Below are 18,461 nucleotides of genomic sequence, written 5' to 3'. Positions count from 1 at the left end.
GTTAAAAATGGCAGTGTTTTATAAAACTTACAGAAAAAAGATTAAGCAAATAAACAGAATATTCTCTGTTTTCTCCCATATACAGTGGTACCTCGGTTTTTTAACGTAATCCGTTCCAGAAGACCATTCGAGTTCTGAAACGTTCAAAAACCAACGCATGGTTTCCCCATAGAAAGTAATGCAAAATGGATTAATCCATTCCAGACCTTTAAAATCAACCCCTAAAACTGCAAATTCAGTATGAATTTTACTATTTAATGATACCATAGATCCATAAAATTTATGGCATTCGTAAACCGAAATGTTCGACAACAGAGACATTTGAAAACTGAGGTACCACTGTACTTTCCTCGACTCTCTGGCATCTGCAAACCAGAATCCAACCAAAGATGGGGTCTGGTTGAATAGCAAATCACACATTTAGCTACTTCACATTTAAGGGGCGCCCATGTGTCCCAGTGTTCTGCAAACAGCCCCCTGATATCCAGTTCCTGGGCCTATGGCCAAGCAGACCAGCTCCTAGAGCAAACACAGGGTAATGCTGAGCCCCTTCCATCTTGAGGCTTCCCCATTTCCACCTACTCAGAAATGCTGAGTCCCATTCACCATACCTGCATCAGCCACCCGGGTGATGTCCCTAGATGCCCCCTCAACCCCCCAGCCATTTTAAAGAAATAGTTTATACAACAGCGTGAAGGGGTTGGGAACTTTTTAAAACTTCCCCAAGACATGTAAAGTCAAAGAAGCATTATTCCCATCCAAGGAGCCCCTTCTGCTTTGTCATCTCAATGGGGAGCATGTCTTCGGAGCCAGCTCTAAGAAAATGAGCTTATGGCTTCCAAATCAAACACTAGTTTTGACCAAACAACCAAACCCAAAGTAGTCACCTACTCTTCACTAGACTCAAATCCGAGTGATCTGAGCTATTTCCAAAAATCCAATTAAGTTATCAAATATGTATTGAGCTGCTGCTCTGTGCCAGACCCTAAAATGAATAACCCATGATCTCTACCTTCAAGAAACTCCCAAGCTGGCTGGAGAAACAGATGCAAGCAACCTACTCTCATCTGTGGGTCCACAGCACTTGGGAAGTACTGTGGGGTAGGCAGAGCTGAACTCTACCTGGGGAGACTCCTCAGAAGAGGACGTGCTGGTGGTCTCGAGGGGGTCTGATTTCTCATGGAGTAGAGATGAATGAGGGAAAGGGCGTGAGAGACAGGAGGCCCAGTGTGAGCAGAAGCCCAAAGGTACACAGTTTACCGGGATTAAGAGTTATCGCTTTTAAACACTGTGCCACAGGCTTTGAAACAAATCCAGAACTATTTGGAGGAGTTAGAGCATCCCTGGAATGAAGGCACTGAGAAGAACACTGTTGACAAGTCAGATGTGTAAGACGCAGGAGATGTCTCACCCTGGTCTGTCTTAAAGCAACACCAAAAAAAAAAAATGTACCTTTTCTGTTTTTACCTAACTCTGCCTATTCAAGATAAGCCACCAAGTTTCTAGAACTACCAAAGCTGTTATTGGGGCTCAATCTCCCAAAATGGAGACCTACTAGCCACTGGGTCAAGATAACTAACAAGTGTTGACCACCTTCCAAGGATCTCTTTCTAAGGACTGGCTGGGTGTTTTCACATCTGCTACTTCATTTAACTGTAAAAACAAAACCTTCTAGGTCAAGACTATGACACCCCACGCCCACCCCGTTTTTCCAGATGCAGCAGCTGTGGTTCCAAAACCAGAAGTAACCTTCCCAAAGTAATACAAAGCTAAACGTGACATGAGGTTGGATTTCAAACTCCAGTCTGGTTGACCTCAAATCCAGCTTTCCATTTCAACAACTGGGTAGATGTCAGAAAACTGCTATGCTTCTAACCTAAGTCCTAACCTGGGGGAATTTCCTGGTGGTTCCATATTCAGGTCAGAAACGGATTTTACCAAACTGACCATCTTTGCCCCCTCTCTCGTCCCCTCCCCTTAGACGCCAACCCTAACCCTACCCACCTGTTATCTTCTTACATCTTCCTCCTTTCAGGCCATGCTTTATTTCAAACCCACCTCCTACAATTAAGTGCCTCCGCACTTGTATTTTTCAACTTCAGTGGCACACGTACTGGAGTTTCTAGCCATCATTTGTCATTTTCAACAAACAGCACTCTGGCATAATCCTGGCAGAAGGACTGCTTTGGGACAAATAAAAGGGAGGTATGGACCACGTTAGCCAGAAGAGGCTAAATGATGGAACTCTTCACCACTATCGGCTAGAATGCCTCAGAGCAGATAGGGCTCAGGAAGGATGCCGCACCAACAAAACCGAGAGCTTTAAAAGATGGGTCACTAAACTTCTGAGGCCACCCAGCAACAACAAATAGAACATTGGTCTGGCCCTGTGCTGTCCGATACAGAAGCCACTAGCCATATGTGGCTACTGAGCACATGAAGTGTGGCTAATCAGAAAAGACTAACCCTCCAAAGAAGAATGTAAATATCACATCAATAATTTTATATTAATGACATACTGAAATGATCATATTGTGGGATATATTGGGTTAAACTATATTATAAAATTAATTTCATCTGCTTCTTTTTACTTTTTTTAAAAGCATTACGAGAAAATTGAAATTACATGTGGTTCACATTTGTGGCCCAAATTATATTTCTATTGGACAGCACTGGTCTGACACATTTAAAAGATGAAGAGACCAACACAGCAATTCTGGAAGTGTTTAGGAAGTGCATACACACAAAAAATATAGACACTTACACAGAGTCTAATTAAATTTTAAATACTGCATAAACATGAACTCTCTAACTGCAGAAAACCTCCTCTGGCAATTTGAAGTAAAAGTGAGAAAATAAAAGTAACTGACAGCTCTCCCTCCCACCAAGACAGGGGATTCAGTGTTACTTACAATCTCCTTTCCAGCACTGCAACCTGGCAAAGATGCGGCCTTCCCTCTAACACCTGTCTTGTACGTCGCATCCAAGGGCAACAAACTGGGGTAGGAGCCTAACCACCACACAGCTAAAGCTTCTTCACAGGTGGCCCTGAAGGCAGGCTCAACCAGGGGACAAACATGTGGCACAGGACGGACACCTACTCCACAGGGTTCCCGTAAAAGTCAACTAGGACGATAAGTGAGAAAAAGAAAGGTAGAAGCAGTAGAGTGGACTTGCAGCCTCATTGTGGATCATCTAGTCCCAGTCCCTTTGCAACTCTTTTTTAACATGATTCACATTAGGAATTCCATTTCTTATCATGCACATACATAGTAAATGTAAAGGAAAGTTTCATGAGACAACACTTACCTGCAATGCTGTGTTATGCCTCTGCTGTTTTGTGTTCCCTGTATTCTATTCTATTCTTTTTTTAATGCTGATTGCCATCCACTAAATTGATTTGACAACCCACTAATGGGTCATGACACAGCTAGCCTGGCTTTGGTGACGAAGAGCCCCCCCTCCCCCCATTCTGTGACTGACACTACTATCTGACCAATGCATCCCTCTCTCCGGAATATGGGTATATGGATGTGGCCTCAGAATCCTTCTCAACACAATGATCCAGGCAGCAACAGCCAATCACCTAGAGTCAGAATCAGAGATGAAACCTATTTATTATTATCCCTGTTCGGATTGAAAGCTCATTTCACAAACGCAAACGAAGTCTCCGAAGGAAGAAGTGATTTGTCCAAGGTCATACTGCAAGACTGTGGGAAGCTAGGATTCCTGGGTACCCACAAATCGACATCACTTTACATCAGTAGGGAGGAGACACAAGTGAGATAAAACATTACAAGAACATGGGGAAAAATTCCAAATTTCACCACGACCACGAAAAGTCAGCCTATACATCCAGTGGAACACAGCAAGGAAGCTCTTATCACCCCACCAAGAAGACATGAGGATTCTGAGGTCACAGGAAGTAGCATGCCAAGAGCTGGGTCAAAGGTGGAGGGGGGAATTGTATCTGACAATGGAGGAGTTTTTAAGCTCTGTCTCTGAAATGAAACAAACCATTAGCTGTTTATTTTCTAGAACCAGGGAGAGGTCAGCCTTCCACTGACCAGCCATCTTTGTTGCTTTCCTTTCTGCAAAAGCAAGAGGCCTTGTTCAAGTTCACCTCTGTGCAGGGCTAAAGTATAAGCAAACCCTTTTTCCTTGCTTGGTCCAAAGTCAAGCTATAAAGCAGGCCCTTGAAATTTCAAACCTTATTAGAAAAAAAAAAAAAAAAAAACTCCTTAGGCAGAAAAGCAAAACATTAAGTAATAAGAGTCTCCACTGTGAAACTGAGTATAAATGATCTTTCACCAAAATAACTCAGCCCATCATCAAATTACCACCCCTCAAGTCCAATTTGCCAGATTTTTTGCCCAATGTTATAAGAGAGTGTGGTGAGCAGACACAGGCTAATAAAAATTCGCTCGTACATCCATTTCTGGTCACACTTCCATCTAAAATAGTAGGTGAGAGAGGCAAGGCCCAGGTCAGATCTCAATCCTGACAGACGCCAATAGAAACAAAAGAAAACTGACCCCACCCCCAACAGTACCATCATGCACCTCTATTTCCTTTACAACAAACATGATCAGAATAAACAATTTTTTTTTTAATGGAAAAACAGGTCTACAAACAGAAATGATTTTCAATTTCTAACCAGGGGTTCCCTTTAAAACATAGACAACACAACAAAATTTCAGAATAGAATGAAGGAATCTGAGTTGTGTGTCAGAAGAGCCAGGACACACAAAGGAACGTGCTGCAATATTTTTATTCCTTGCACCAGAAATAACCTGTTATCTACAATCCTGACTTTTTCTCAGATGCCTGGTAGGAATGCCCACCTACCCCCTCCCCAGCCGAGGGCACAGCTCTCCTTCATCTCTTGCTAAACTCAAGTCTACTGTCTCATGAGGCCTCCAGAGCCCTTGGAAATTATAAATTCTTTGACCGTCCTAGGCATCGGCCTAAATAATTCAACAGGAAAAAAATTTTCTTAATTATGCTACTTAAAAAAAAAGCTCATTCCAAATATGTCAGAATGTGGCCAGTCAGCCCTGAAGGATTTTGTTACTAAAAAAACAAAATCTCCCAAATGCAATGGCGATTGATGGGAAATATCCAACCTCTGCCACTGTCAAAGATATTTCACAAAATTCGTATCCCCTTAGAAATGTGAATTTCCACAAAATGGGGTTGGAAATCCATGGACTGGGGCCACCATTTCTTCCAAGACCAGCTGGTGGATGGTGAAAGGGGCACAGGGTTTCCAGTCCTAGACCTGTATGACCCTATGAGCTCCCCACCCAGGCTGCCACCAAGATCCCCCCACCGCAAATGCTAACAATATTCCCCCCTTTTGGACAGAAAAATTAGAACTTTTTTGTTTTTGTTTTTAGTTCGAAATCCCCAGCAAATTCAATCAGATAGTAATTCATCACAAATAACCCTTCAACTTTGGGTGTTAAATTTTATTTCATCTGTTAAATTTTAATTCAGTCAATATCAGTCTTTGGAAAAAAAATTTTTTTTTTTGTTTTTTTTTGTTTCACTTTCATTTGATTCATTTTAAGGCCAAAAAAAACTACATCAAATGCTGTTTACACATGTGCTTTCATGTTCCAAAGGCAAGTATCTTTGGGTTTGGCTTTTGTTTGTATTTTGATTATTTTTCCTTCAAAAAAAAAATTAAATTTTGATGCTAGAATCAGCTGAATTGGTGTTTTACCCCATTTTTTCAGCAAAGTAAGTGTTCCAAGGGAAGATGAATAAGAATCAGAATTTTCATCTCCTTTCTGTCCTTCCCTTTTTATGTTTCCTTCTTAAGTCAGTAAAATTTTGTTCTTTTCAAACATAGACCCCCCCAAAAAAAAAATTGATAAAGGTTAATGGATTTTCTTCCCCTTTGAAAGTAATCAAATTTGTGAAAAATACCAAATGTTAATGAACTACTAACCCTACATCACAATCAAAGAGGCCTGTAACCAATCTAGATTTTTTTAATAATAAATTTTTTAAATTGGAAGAGTGAGCAAGCACAGAGAAGGGCAAATTTTCTTCCTCCAAGGATTCCTCAACCCTTGTCTTTATCAACTGATTCAGTTGCATGTCATAAAAAATGAGCTTCTGTGAATCCACTGTTAGTTTTTTCATAATAATGTTAATTATGCATATCTTATTTTAATGGCGGTCTCTCCTACAAATCTGTGGGCTACTCAATTTGTATAATGTAATGAATTTACATTTTTTTTCCACTGAGTATTTCTCAAAAAACGGTTCCTGACATTTTCTGGATAAAACAACAACAAAAAAAGAAATACCCAGACCTTCCAGAAAACAAAATCAGAAAACAGTCTTAATTATTCCATCAAAATAAAACCAAATAACACAAAACCCAACAAACACAGGGAAAAAAAGAGAGGATTTCACTCTAACTTTTCCAGTTTGTTTTTCTTTAGAATCTTGGGATTTAAATGCAGTAAAATGTAAATGCAAAATTTAAAAAAAAAAAAACCTACAATTTCTGGGTGTGTCCAAAGCCAACATTTTAGGGTCTATTTTCTCTTTTAAATCCTTCCTTCTTGGAAATAGAAAAACTTAAATATTGCCAAATGTTGAAATTAGTCTTTTTTGCCCGCTGAGCTAAACAAGTTCCAAATTACAATGAAGTACAATTTCTAATTGCTTCATAAAGCCAATTCTCCCAGTTTTCGCAAAACTCAACAATTTCCCTCCTTTCCTCATTCCAATTAGTTTTTTTCTCAAACTAAAATTAGTTGAGAAGCCAAATTGACTTTGGTATTAGGAGGCTTTCTGCTTTCTCCCCTTCAAAAACTGAATTCATTCAAATTCCAGCTTAATTTTCATTTACATATTATCTGGATTTGGCTTCAGAAATAGAAATTGTCTCCATGCTCCTGGAAAGATCAAAGTGAAAATTTTCACCCCAAAAAGGAAAAGAATCCCTTTCCCCTCCACTGCCTTATGGTGCAAACTTTTGAAAAAATAAGAAATAAAAAATATTTCTTTTCAATTTTAATTTCTTTTTTATTTACAAAATAGTATCCTCTAGGTGGCGTCGTTTTAATGGGAAAAAACTACCGTTTGAAGAAAAATTAGAAAAAAAAAAAATTGAGAAAGGGAAATATGGCCTAAAAAAAAAAGATTGTTGCAAAGATGGGGGGCCAGGGGGGAAAGACCTCCCCGGGGGTCATCTGGAACCCCGAGAGCAGAGAGGGTCGGGGGAAATTGCAAATTTGGGGAGGAGGGGGGAGAGCTGGAAGGGGTTGCATTTTTGCAAAATGTGAATTGTCCAAACTGAAATGGCTGCTCTGTTCTCTCACCGCTTTGTTTTCTGGGCTCCGGTCCGAGCCCGGGGACAGTGAGGGCGCTGGGTGGGGGGTCCGAAAAGACCCCCTTGTCTCCCCCACCCTCCTCGCACCCCGCGGCACCCGGGGGGGCTCTCCAGACGCCGACCCTCCCGTTTGTGCCCACAAAAAGCCCGCAAATGTACCCAGGCACTTTGCATTTTGCAAATCTTGCAATGAAGTGGCGCAGTGCCCGGGGCCCCGGCCCCCCGGGGTCCCCCGCGCAGTGCATGCCCCCGGCCCCCCGTCGTACCTGCGGAGCCGCCGCGCCGCCCGGCTGGTTCATGGGTCCGTGCGGGAGGAGGCGGCCCCAGCGCGTCCTGCTCCTCCCGGGCCGGGCTGCTGGTGCGCGCACAATGCCGCCGCCGCTGCCGCCGCCGCCGCTCCCTCCTCCGCCCGCCCCGCTCAGGCCGGGGGGGCGGGGGCGCTGGGGGCGCGCGGGGGGGGGCGCCCGGCCCTCGCCCCCACCCCCGGCCAGCACCGGCCGCCGCCGCCGCCGCCGCCGAGCCGCCCCTCGCGGGGCCGCCGCCGCCCCCCGTCGCCCTGCCCGCCCCCCGGCCGGCCTCGCCGCGCGGCCCGCGAGCTCCGGGCCTCGGCCTCGGCCTCCGCGCCGCCGGCCTCCGCGCCGCACACAAAGCTGGCCGGCCCGGGGCGCGCCGCTCCCGCCCGCCCGCCACCCCCCGGCCGCGGCGCACCCGCCCCCCAAACTTTCCCGGGCCGCGCCCCGTCCGCCCCGCGCCCCCTGTGCCCGCCCCCCAGCGCCCTTCTGCTCTCCTCTAGTGCTCCAGCCCCTCGGAAAGGTCATTTTCAGGTTGGGGGAAAAAAGTTTGGGGAGCTGCCTCTTAGCGGAACACAAGGGGTTAATGGGAACTCTTGCCCCACACACACCCACCCCCCAAAAAAATCAACTTGAATTTTTAAAGTTTGCAGAGTTGGTCTTATGGGAGAATCGAAAGGTTGGATGAAGATTCCTATTGCCCCTTCCACACCTCCATAAAAATCGAATGTAATCTAAAAATACAAGTTTGAAGAACTGGCCCTATGTCAGAAGAGGGTTAGTTAAGGGGCCTCTTGCTAGCCCCCAATCAGATGGATTTTAAAAGTAAATATTTGAGGAACTGCTTTATACTTATGTGAAATGAGGGATGAACAGAGGATTTCTATTTACCAGTCAAAAAAAAATTTTAAAGAACATTTATTTTAAAAATAAAAGTTTGAAGAAATGGCCCTGTGTAAGACAAGAGGGGTTAAAAGTTCAGGGGAATTCCCCCCTGCCATATCCCCCAATTAAGTTCATTTAAAAAAGAAAAACTTGAGAAACGGTTTCTATGTGAAATGATGAACAAGAATATTTCTATATAATACCTTAAAATCAAATTATTATTTTTTAAATTTGAGGAACTGCCTCCCTGTGACTTGGGAAGTTTTAAAGGTTTTTTTGTTTTTGTTTTTTTTCAGACCTCAAAATCATTTTTCAAAAATAAAAAATGTGAAGGATCTGCCCCTAAAGAGACAAGAAGGATTACTGGGTCCATCCCACATTTCCCACAATTGATTGATTTTCAGAATAAAAATCTGAAGAACAACTTATAAATGAGAAAAATCTTTCTTTGTCCCTCCCCAAGAGAAAAATATAAGGATACTTTTAAAAAATAAAAGCATTGGAAATTAAGGGTAAACAGGTATCTTTTCTCTACCCCACCTTAAAAAATAAAGTTTTTTAATGTTTAAAGAGCTGGATCCATATGAGACAGGAGGTTACAGAAATTTTTTCTCTGCATCCCCCAGAAAAGTTATTTTTTAAATGTCAGGAAACTGGGACTGTATAGAAGACACTTCCTCTCCCTGAAGAATGAAAATGTGGGAATGCAGCCCTCCATAAGAGGATAGAATTAAAAGACACACTCTTCTCCGGAAACAAACACAAACACAAGAGGTTAAGAGGGATCTTCTAATCATTCCTCGACCCCCAAAATATGTTGGAGGGTCATTAAAAATAAAAAGTGGCCATTTCCCTCCCTGCCAGCCTGGCAAATACGTTGGCAGAGGTTTGGCAGCTTTTGCCAAGGCTGGTGTAAAGCAAGCACTGAGGGGAGAAGGGCAGCCTGCGGAGTTTGGCAGAGTTGGGCTCCCAGGAGTCCTGGGCATATGTGCTGGCTAGCCCCTCCACCAGGTGGCCGAGGCCTTGTTGCCTGAATAGATGACCAGCTTTGATTCTCTGGCTCCAATCCTGTGTGAAGGTTTCTGGGTACTTTCCTCAAACCCAAGCCCCCTCCTCTGCGCAGTGGAGCTAAGCCTTGCCTTAGGACCTGAGTAGAAAAAATCTGGACTCCGATAACATTGGGTCTCATTTACCAGACTCAGAGCTACGGGGTATCAAGAGGGAAAAAACCCTGTCCTGGGAGACAGTAAAAGATGATGCAATAAATATTCATTGAGCACTTACTACGTCCAAAACACTTTGTATATAGTACAGCAGACACATGTCATACAGCCCTTCTTAAACTTGAGTCATCTTCAGAACCACAGGGAGGGTCTCTGCAAATGCAGATTGCTGGGCCTCACCCAGAATTTGCATTTCTACAAGTTCCCAGGTGATGCTGATGGTCTAAGGACATTTTTTAAACCATTGCAATACAGTGCCAACATCAAAATACACAGGTGTGGGAGAAAGAGGAATGGCCTGAGGGGAGGGCGGGGAGAATGGGAGGGGTGTCAGCAAAGATTCTAGGAGGAATAACATCCTGCTGGAAGGCTGAGTAGAAGCCCACTTTCTCTCCGGGTCTTAATCTAATGGCAGGTCTCTCTAGATCAGGGATTCTTAAATGGAGACCTCAGATGGGTTTGGGGATCCATAAAATAAGCAATTTTATGTCTTAAGCAAATTTATGTCAATATGTCCATTTTGGGGGAGAAAAATCTCTGGCTTTGACCATTTTCTCAAAAGGGTCAGTGACCCAACCTGGAATAATCTGCAGGCTGTTTCCAGGCACCTCTGACCTGGAAAATCCTCTTGGGTCCTTGTCATACAGGGTGTCATGTGGAGTCTGAGCTCCAGCTCCCCACATGGGAACGCAGGATATGGTGAGGCCAAAAAGGAACACCAACGGAGCCATGGATGGGGGGGGGGGGTCATACCACTATAATCTCGCTGGTGGCTGGGTTAGAGACACAGGAAACAGGATCCACACGATCCTGCCGTCCGCTTTTCTGCCAACCAACCAACCCCACTTGCTAACGGCAATCTGGGCTTGCTAGCTCAGCCACCATCATCTGCTAGCATAGCCATAGCAGTCATATTAGTGCCCAATGGCTCACTGGTTACAGCTGACGGCCAACTAGCCACAGCTGATGGCCATCCGATCACAGTTGATAGCCATTTATTACCCGAGCCAGCACCTTTCCACGTGAGTCTGAGAGCCTGGAAACTGCACTCCTGGCTCTGTCCCCGCATTCCACCCCTCCAGGGTATCGCCTCACAATCTACGCGACAAGTGTCTTCCGTGAGGGGCCCTGTGCGAGGAGCCTGGAGGTGAATGCAATATCCTGGACCCAGCCAGGCTCTCTTGGCACAGCCAGGGTTTCTCAGGGCACCACCAGTCCTTCTGGGCACAGCCAGACTTCCTGGGCTTCTTAGGGGACCACCAGTCTTCCAGGGCACAGCCAGGGCCTCTCAGGGCACAACCACTCTTTCTGGGCACAGCCAGACTTCCTGGGCACAGCCAGGGTTCTCAGGGCACCGTGCTGGAACAATAGTGGCTCACAGCCAAGGTGTTTACATATTCTCGATGGTGGCCGGTCGAGACACAGGAAGCAAACATCCTCCGGTTCCATTACATGGTGGTACGCTCCCAAGCATACAGTCAAGCGGTCCATCAAATCAGGGATGGAACCTATTCCCCACAGTCCATAGTCATTTGCCAGGGCTGTGCACCGGCCCCACAACGTGTGCCCTCTCTGCAGGGCGAGGGCTCCAAATCCTCCCAACCTGGGGGTGAGGGACAAGCATGACCTCACCAGCATCTCCCACCGAGGACTCAGCAAGCGTTTCCTCCTGGGACTACAAGTGGGGCATCCAGGCTGCCTTAACAAGAACTTCCCAGCCCACATGGCCGCAATGACCTTTGCTTTCTCCGGCCTATGCTGGTTGGAGAACCGTCCATGTCTTCCCACCCCTCCACGGGGGTCCAGCTCTCCAGCAGCTGCTCTTCCTGGTCTTCCTGAGACTGAGTGTTCATATGCACAAACTGCTCCACCGCCCTTCAGGGAGCTTTGGCCGGTGCCGTACCCTGCTCCTGCGCCATGTGTCATGCAGGGTGTCATGTAGGGTCTCAGCTCCCACATAGGAACGCAGGATAAGGTGAGGCCAAAAAGGAACACCAATGGAGCCAAGGATGGGGAGGTTCATACCACTATAGTCTCTCCGGCGGCTAGGTTGGAAACACAGGAAGCAGGAGCCACACAATCTGCAACCTACCGTCCACTTCTCTGCCAACCAACCAACCCCATTTGTGAACTGCAATACGCGCTTGCTAGCTCAGCCCCCATTTCCTGCTAGGATAGCCACAGCAGTTATATTAGTGGCCAATGGCTCACTGGTTACAGCTGACGGCCAACTAGCCACAGCTGATGGCCATCCGATCACAGTTGATGGCCATTTACTACCTGAGCCAGCACCTTTCCACGTGAGGCCGAGAGCCTGGAAACTGCACTCCTGACTCCGTCCCCACAGTCCTCAGCCTTCTCTCTCTGGAATCATCTCATCTGCTTCTCCACCACCCATGGGCCACAGGAACTGGGCCTTCCTTCTCTGCTATCAGCACATCCCAACAGAGAGCCCAGAGTGCACTCAGCACCACCGTGGGAGCCATGTCCTCCACAGATGTCCCAGCTCTGGAGGGTCTGTCTCTTCTTCACTCTGTCCCTACTGGGTCATGAAGGGTATGCTGGGGGACAAACACTGAGCTTGATGTCGTCCTGACAAAATTCAGTTCCTAAATGTACATACACATTTCCCAAACCATGGTGGGAACTCTGCAGTCACCCAGAGCTGATTTACCCCTGTTCAGGAGGTTAAGTAAGGGTTAACTAAAGGAGGAAGGACAGAAAGAGGAGTCAAAGTATTTAGTGAGAGCCCAGTGGGGCAAGACCAGCCCTGCTCAATGATGGAAGAGAGGGACATATCCCGGGGACAGAATGACCATCGGTCAGAGTTGCTGAGAATGGACACTAACCTTAGGTGGAAACATAGTCCAGGAGTGACCTCCAAGGGCTTACCCATCCTCTAAGGGTTAATGATTCTATTCAACATACCTGTGTTTACCAAATTCTGGAAACCTCTTACCCCCTCCATACCCAGCCCGCTGTCCCCAGAACCAGCAGTGCCACTTTAATGCCTATTTGGCTTAATTATTAAGAGCCCAGGCTGTGGGTTGCAACACCTGGGTTTCTGCCTTGGCTCTGGCCTTCCCACGCTCTGTGATCTTAAGCAGAAAATGCGACCTCCCCTTGCCTCCATTTCTTCATCTTTCAAATGGTGCTGACAACAGTATCTCCCCCATGGGGGTGCTCTGAGGATGAAATGAGATAACACATGTAAAGCTTTTAGAAAGTGCCTGGTATAAAGAAAGTACTCCATACACGTTGTCAGCTATTGGAATCACAGAGACACATGTTTCCCACCTCTGACACTGACTAGCTGTGTGACCCTGGGCTCATGGCTTAACCTCTGAGTCTAGTTACTGTCTTTGTAAAATGGGGGTCCTAAAACCTACCAGTCTTCAACACTCTTTTACTTATAACGAGCAGTAACAAAATCACATGAAACACCTCCCCGCTCAAGAAACGGGAAAGTGTTATTAAATCAGGAGGTGAGTCCTAATACTGAAGGGCAGGAAATAAAACAAAGCCTCAAGAGAATTTGGAATAGGAGCTAGGCTTGCTCTCACCCAGTTACTCTGGACCGTAGGCCTTTTGACATCTCAGCCCTAATTCATTCTCTGTCTCTCCCTCCCTCCCTTCCCCCTGCCTGTCTCCAGGTGGGCACCCTCTGCTTCTCCAGGCACACAGTCAAAATGGCTCACCCCACTGTCCTCTCATTACCAACAGGTGCTGACCAGCGTCTCTGTGTTCCAGTCCAGATTCTCAGGACAGAGAATGTGATTGACCAAGCTCAGGTGCCACAGGACCCAATCATTGATGACCAAGGAGCAGGATGCCCTAATATACAGAGACTTCTGAGACCCACCCCTGAGAGAAGAAAGTGCGGTGGGTTGGGTAGACCCCACATGTTGAATCTCGTACAGGACTGTGAGGCTCTGTTGAGATCAGGACTGTAAAGGTGCCAGGCCTGACACATGCAGCCTGGGGCTTTGGCTAAAACCTTGTGGGTAGATTTTGGTGGTGAAGATGCCTTCAGAGTGAAACAATAAGTTCTGAAGTATGTGGAACAGAATGTAGGCAGGGACTTCACAAAATGGTGTCTTCTTCCTCAGGCTGAGTTTCTTCTTGAAGCCTAAACAAGGAAGGAAGCACTCTTTTGGAACAGCCCAGCCAGGAAGACTTGGACTCCCTAAGTCTCTACAGGATGGGAGAGAACCACACAATCCAGTCTTATAAAATCTCTTAGCAATTTATCAAACAAGATGGCAGCATTTTCTTATTTGATCCACTACTTCTCTGAAGTGGGCAGGGAAGGTATAGTCACCCCCATTTTAAGGATGAGAAATTTGAGGTTGGAGTCCTTGGCCAAACCAGCCAGTAGCAGCCCAATCTGGCTCTCAAGCCATCCTCTCTCCACAGTGCTCTGGCTGCCCCTGTAAAACTTTCTGGTGATTGAAATCAAAATCGACACAGTCTGTAAATCATCCTGCTTTGGCTCTGGAACTTTCTTCTTTTCCTTCCTTTCATATTTCTCTCTCTCCTGCCCCAAAAAGGAAGAAATCTGGCAGCAACTCATTTCCTAAAGTGAGGTCCTTGCAAGTAATGGTGAAGTCTCTGGAGAGGCAGGTGTCTGAGGCCGTGGCAGTCCCCCAGGGAGGTGAGTCCAGGAGGAAAAGCCAGAAAGAATGAAGACCCAGGACAGAAGGTTGGCAAAGTGAGAGAGATCAAGCTGATGGCACAGACCAAGAATCAGAATCAAGGCCAAATCTGAGTAGCCCGTCCCTGGATTCATCAGCAGATGCTGATTATGTATCTAAAATGCATGGCACGGTTTATAAAACTATTCCATGGGCATGCCATCACATGAAGCCTCAGTTTCTTTATTTATAAAATGGTCACACTAAGATGCCTAACATACAGGGTTATTTAAAGCATTAACTCATGTTATGCACTCAACACATGGTAGTTGTTATTACTAGTCCCAACCCATTTCCCCTTTAATATGTATAAGGAAATTCAGCCCTTCCCCCACTCCCAAGAGTGATGGTAGAATCCTTTCATTTGAGCAACGTTATCCAGCCAAGAAGGGAACAAAATCAGCTTTGGAGGCAGTTGCCCCAAATCTAGCAGGTATGCCCTCTGATACAGCAGCAATCCTGACCTTCATTCTGCAGGATCTCAGAATGAAAAAGGACCCAGGTCAGGGGAAGGAAGGAAGAGGGAGAAAGATGGCAGGAGCTAGTGCATCTCATTTTCTCCTAGTGTCACCTAGAGGTCCCCAATGGGGGCTTTAATCTGTGGTTTCTGCCATGAGGTACACTTGTGAATGAGATGAGCTGACAGTGTGGCATGGTGCAGGGCTCAGACTTTGGACTCAGAGCACACTGGGTTCAAACCCCAGCTCAGTCCCTTTCCAGCCACATAAGTCTGAGCACATCACATTGCTCTCTTTGAGCCTTAGTTTCCTTAACTGTTAAATAGGAACACTAACATATGCATGCATGTTTTATAAGAGGGTTAGAAAAGACAATGAATGCCAGCACACAGTAGGTATCCTAGGTGTTAGCGATGATGCTACTAATCATGATGTGACCTCAATGGCTTGTATCAATGGCACAACTGTCCAGTGGGCGGAACATGTCTGATATGACAGCTGGGCCATGACACCATTCAGTTCTGCTCCTCGGTTATCTCCTTGAGCAGATGAGGAGAGTGAAGCACAGAAGGTGGAATGGAATGTATCTTTCCCCGGTAAGTGGACAAATGGACATGGTACCTCCTGATGGGAGGCACCAAAAAGAGCCAATAGCGCTTCCACAGAATTCCTGCCAAAAATGTATAACCCAAATCTAATCATGAGGAAACATTAGACAAACCCAGATCGAGGGGCGTTCTACCAAACAACTGGCCTGTATTCTTCAAAAATGTCAATGTTATGAAAGACAAAGGCTGAGGAACTGTTTCAAATTAAAGGAGACTAAAGAAATATGATAACTAAAGGCAAAGAGTGATCTGGAATTGGACCCTAGATCAGAGTGAAAAAGAAAATTACTATAAAGGACATCATGGGGACAATTGGTAAAATTTTAATATGGTAGGATATTAGATAATATATTTATCTGTGTTAAATTTCTGAGTTGATAAATATTTTGTGGTTATGTATGATGATGTTCTTGACCTTAGCAGTACACACTTTTGGTGTAAAGGGACATGATGTTTGCAGTTCTCAAATGTTTCCAGAAAAAAAATTATATATGTATCATATACATGTCTACCTCTACACCTACATACGTATGTATATCATATATATGATAAAGCAATGATATGTGACAACATATTAACAAGTAGTGAATCTGGGTAAAGTGTAAGAGTTCTTTGCACTATTCTTGTAACTCTTCTATATAATTTTGAAATTATTTCAAATAAAAATGTAAGAAAATTAATCTATCAGAAATGTTTGAAAAGCTAGAAGCCTACGCAGAAATTACCATACTTTCATCAAACAAATTCTTTTCATTGTATATTTGACAACAATATTTGATTCATCGATTGGTGGTTTGTCCACATCAAACTTTGCTGATTATTTTTTTCTAACAATGTGAGTTTTCCTTTGTGACCATTATTCCTACCAGGTCCAATTTTCCCAGGCAAATTTTGTGATCTAAATTTTGTCAAGCAGATTTGGGGTCTTCCATCAACTTTTAGTCAATCACAATTTTTACCATGTGCAGAGTTAGTTTTTGTTAGTTTTATTTTCTGTTGCTTATTTCTACCAATTGAAATTTTCAGTTTTTGCAATTTTCAGTGTTATCAATAAGATTTAATTCTTCAAACAGTTTTTTTTTCTTTTAATTGATTTTAAGGGATTGATTTAAAGGGATTCTCAATCCTGGTTGGACATCTGAATCACCTGGGAGGGGCTTGTGAAAAAGATTTCCTTTACTCACCCCCACTAACCCCTGGATTCTGAATTAATAGGTCTGGAGTGGGGCCCAAATATCTGTATTTTTAACAAGCTCTCCTCTCTCAAGTTCTTAGCTGTCATTGGCCCATGGATCAGCATGGTATCCAATTTGCCTTGTATTATTGGTAATACAATAATTGTAAACTTTCTGGGCCTTGCTAATGAGGATTATTTTAACATTCTGTTTCCTCACCTTGATTATGAGGTCCATGGGGAGAGGGACCAAGTTAATGGTTTCTGTATGGCCAGCACAGCCCATTAGATAGGTTTGATTAGGCAACAAAAAGGGTAGCTGATTGGTTCTTGGCTCAACCAAATCCTTGAATGTCAGCATCAAGAGAAGGAGCTTCTTTTTTTATTGTGGTAAAATATACATAATATAAAATGTACCATTATAATGATTTTTTAAGTGTATAGTTCAGTGACATTTTGTATATTCCCATTATTGTGTAACCATCACCACTATTCATCTCCAGAATTTTTCATCAACCCAAACTGAAACTCTGTACCCATAAAACAATAACTCCCTATTACCTCCTCCCAGCCCTTGGTAACCACCATTTTACTTTCTGTATGTATGGATTTGACTACTCTAGATACCTCATGTAAGTGAAATCGTACAATATTGGTCCTTGTGTGTCTGGCTTATTTCACTTAACATAATGTCTTCAAGGCTCATTCATGACGTAGCATGTGTCAGAATTTCATTTCCTTTTAAGACTGAATGATATTCCATTGTATGTATATACCACCTTTGTTTATTTGTTTATCACTTCATCCATCGACGGACATTGTGTGGTTCCACCTTTTGGTTATTGTAGATAATGATACTATGAACCTTTGTGTACATAAGTCTGTTCAAGTCCCTGCTTTCACTTTGTTTTTGGTATATCCAGAAGTAGAATTGTTGAGTCATATGGTAATTCTATGTTTAATTTTCTGAGGAGTCGCCATAATATTTTCTACAGCAGTTGAAGAAGAACATTTGTAAAGCTTCTTTAATAAAGGTAGAATGATGATTAATCCTTTCCAACTTTTGTCCCGTCAGAAAAACAAAATCCATATGTCTATCGTTAGCAACCTCAAAGGATCACAGGATGTTATACTTCCCCCTTTGTTCTGTGGAAGATAGGTTGCGTTAAAAGCCTCAACTCTGCACAGCTCCCTGCAACTATCCCCCTCTGTCAGGTGACTTTGCAGTTCTTCTTCCTCTAAAGGTGGGGTCTATTTCCCTATCCCTTGATTCCGAATTTGGCCATCTGATGGCCAATTGGATGATGGCAAATTTCACAGAAGCAGAGGTTTTTAAAGTGTTTGTGCAACTGGGTTTGTGCTTGCTCTTGCACCTGTCTTCACCATGAGAATATGCCCAAACTAGTCTGCTGGAAGAATAGGAGAGAAAGGTGAAACATCTCTGTTGCCCCAGCTGACCACCAGATGTGTGAGCCCCCCGCCAGCAGCCAGACACTCCTAGAGTATGAGAGAGCTCAGAGGAGACTAGATTTCACTGACTTCACAGAGCTGTCACGAGAAGTGAATGCCAGAATTGCCCAGGTCTAGCGTCTGACACTAAAAGTGGATTTCTCTCTTCCCTCCTAAAAGTTACCAATTTCTAGTTTATTGGGAAAGAGGGCTGCAGAGGGTATCTGTTCTCCATTGTCCCTCATTCTAGTGACAGGATTTAAATGTTCCTTGGAGAACAAGACCTCCACCATGCTCAGTATATGTGTTCTGGGTGGAGTTGCTCT

The 18,461-nt window shown here is 44.5% G+C and overlaps 1 protein-coding gene across 22 annotated transcripts in view; it reads right to left on the bottom strand.

The window, feature by feature from the left end:
* The window catches only part of ZNF618 (zinc finger protein 618), a 164,572-nt gene extending 156,802 nt beyond the window's left edge, over positions 1-7,770 (bottom strand). For 8 of the 22 annotated variants that reach the window (XM_081065324.1, XM_081065340.1, XM_081065341.1 and 5 more), the window contains exon 1: positions 7,621-7,742. In XM_081065324.1, the coding sequence (XP_080921450.1) occupies positions 7,621-7,653 (33 nt within the window). In that variant the 5' untranslated portion in view covers positions 7,654-7,742. Of the gene's footprint in view, positions 1-7,620 lie in introns of all 22 variants that reach the window. The other 14 variants (XM_081065325.1, XM_081065337.1, XM_081065328.1 and 11 more) reach the window with 9 other exon arrangements.
* Between the last annotated feature and the right edge of the window lie 10,691 nt (positions 7,771-18,461).

Source organism: Rhinolophus hipposideros (genome assembly GCF_964194185.1).
Source record: "Rhinolophus hipposideros genome assembly, chromosome: 11".
NCBI classification, from domain to species: domain Eukaryota; kingdom Metazoa; phylum Chordata; class Mammalia; order Chiroptera; family Rhinolophidae; genus Rhinolophus; species Rhinolophus hipposideros.
Note: the sequence above shows the minus strand (reverse complement) of the source record. Positions and strands in the feature narration are given on the sequence as shown.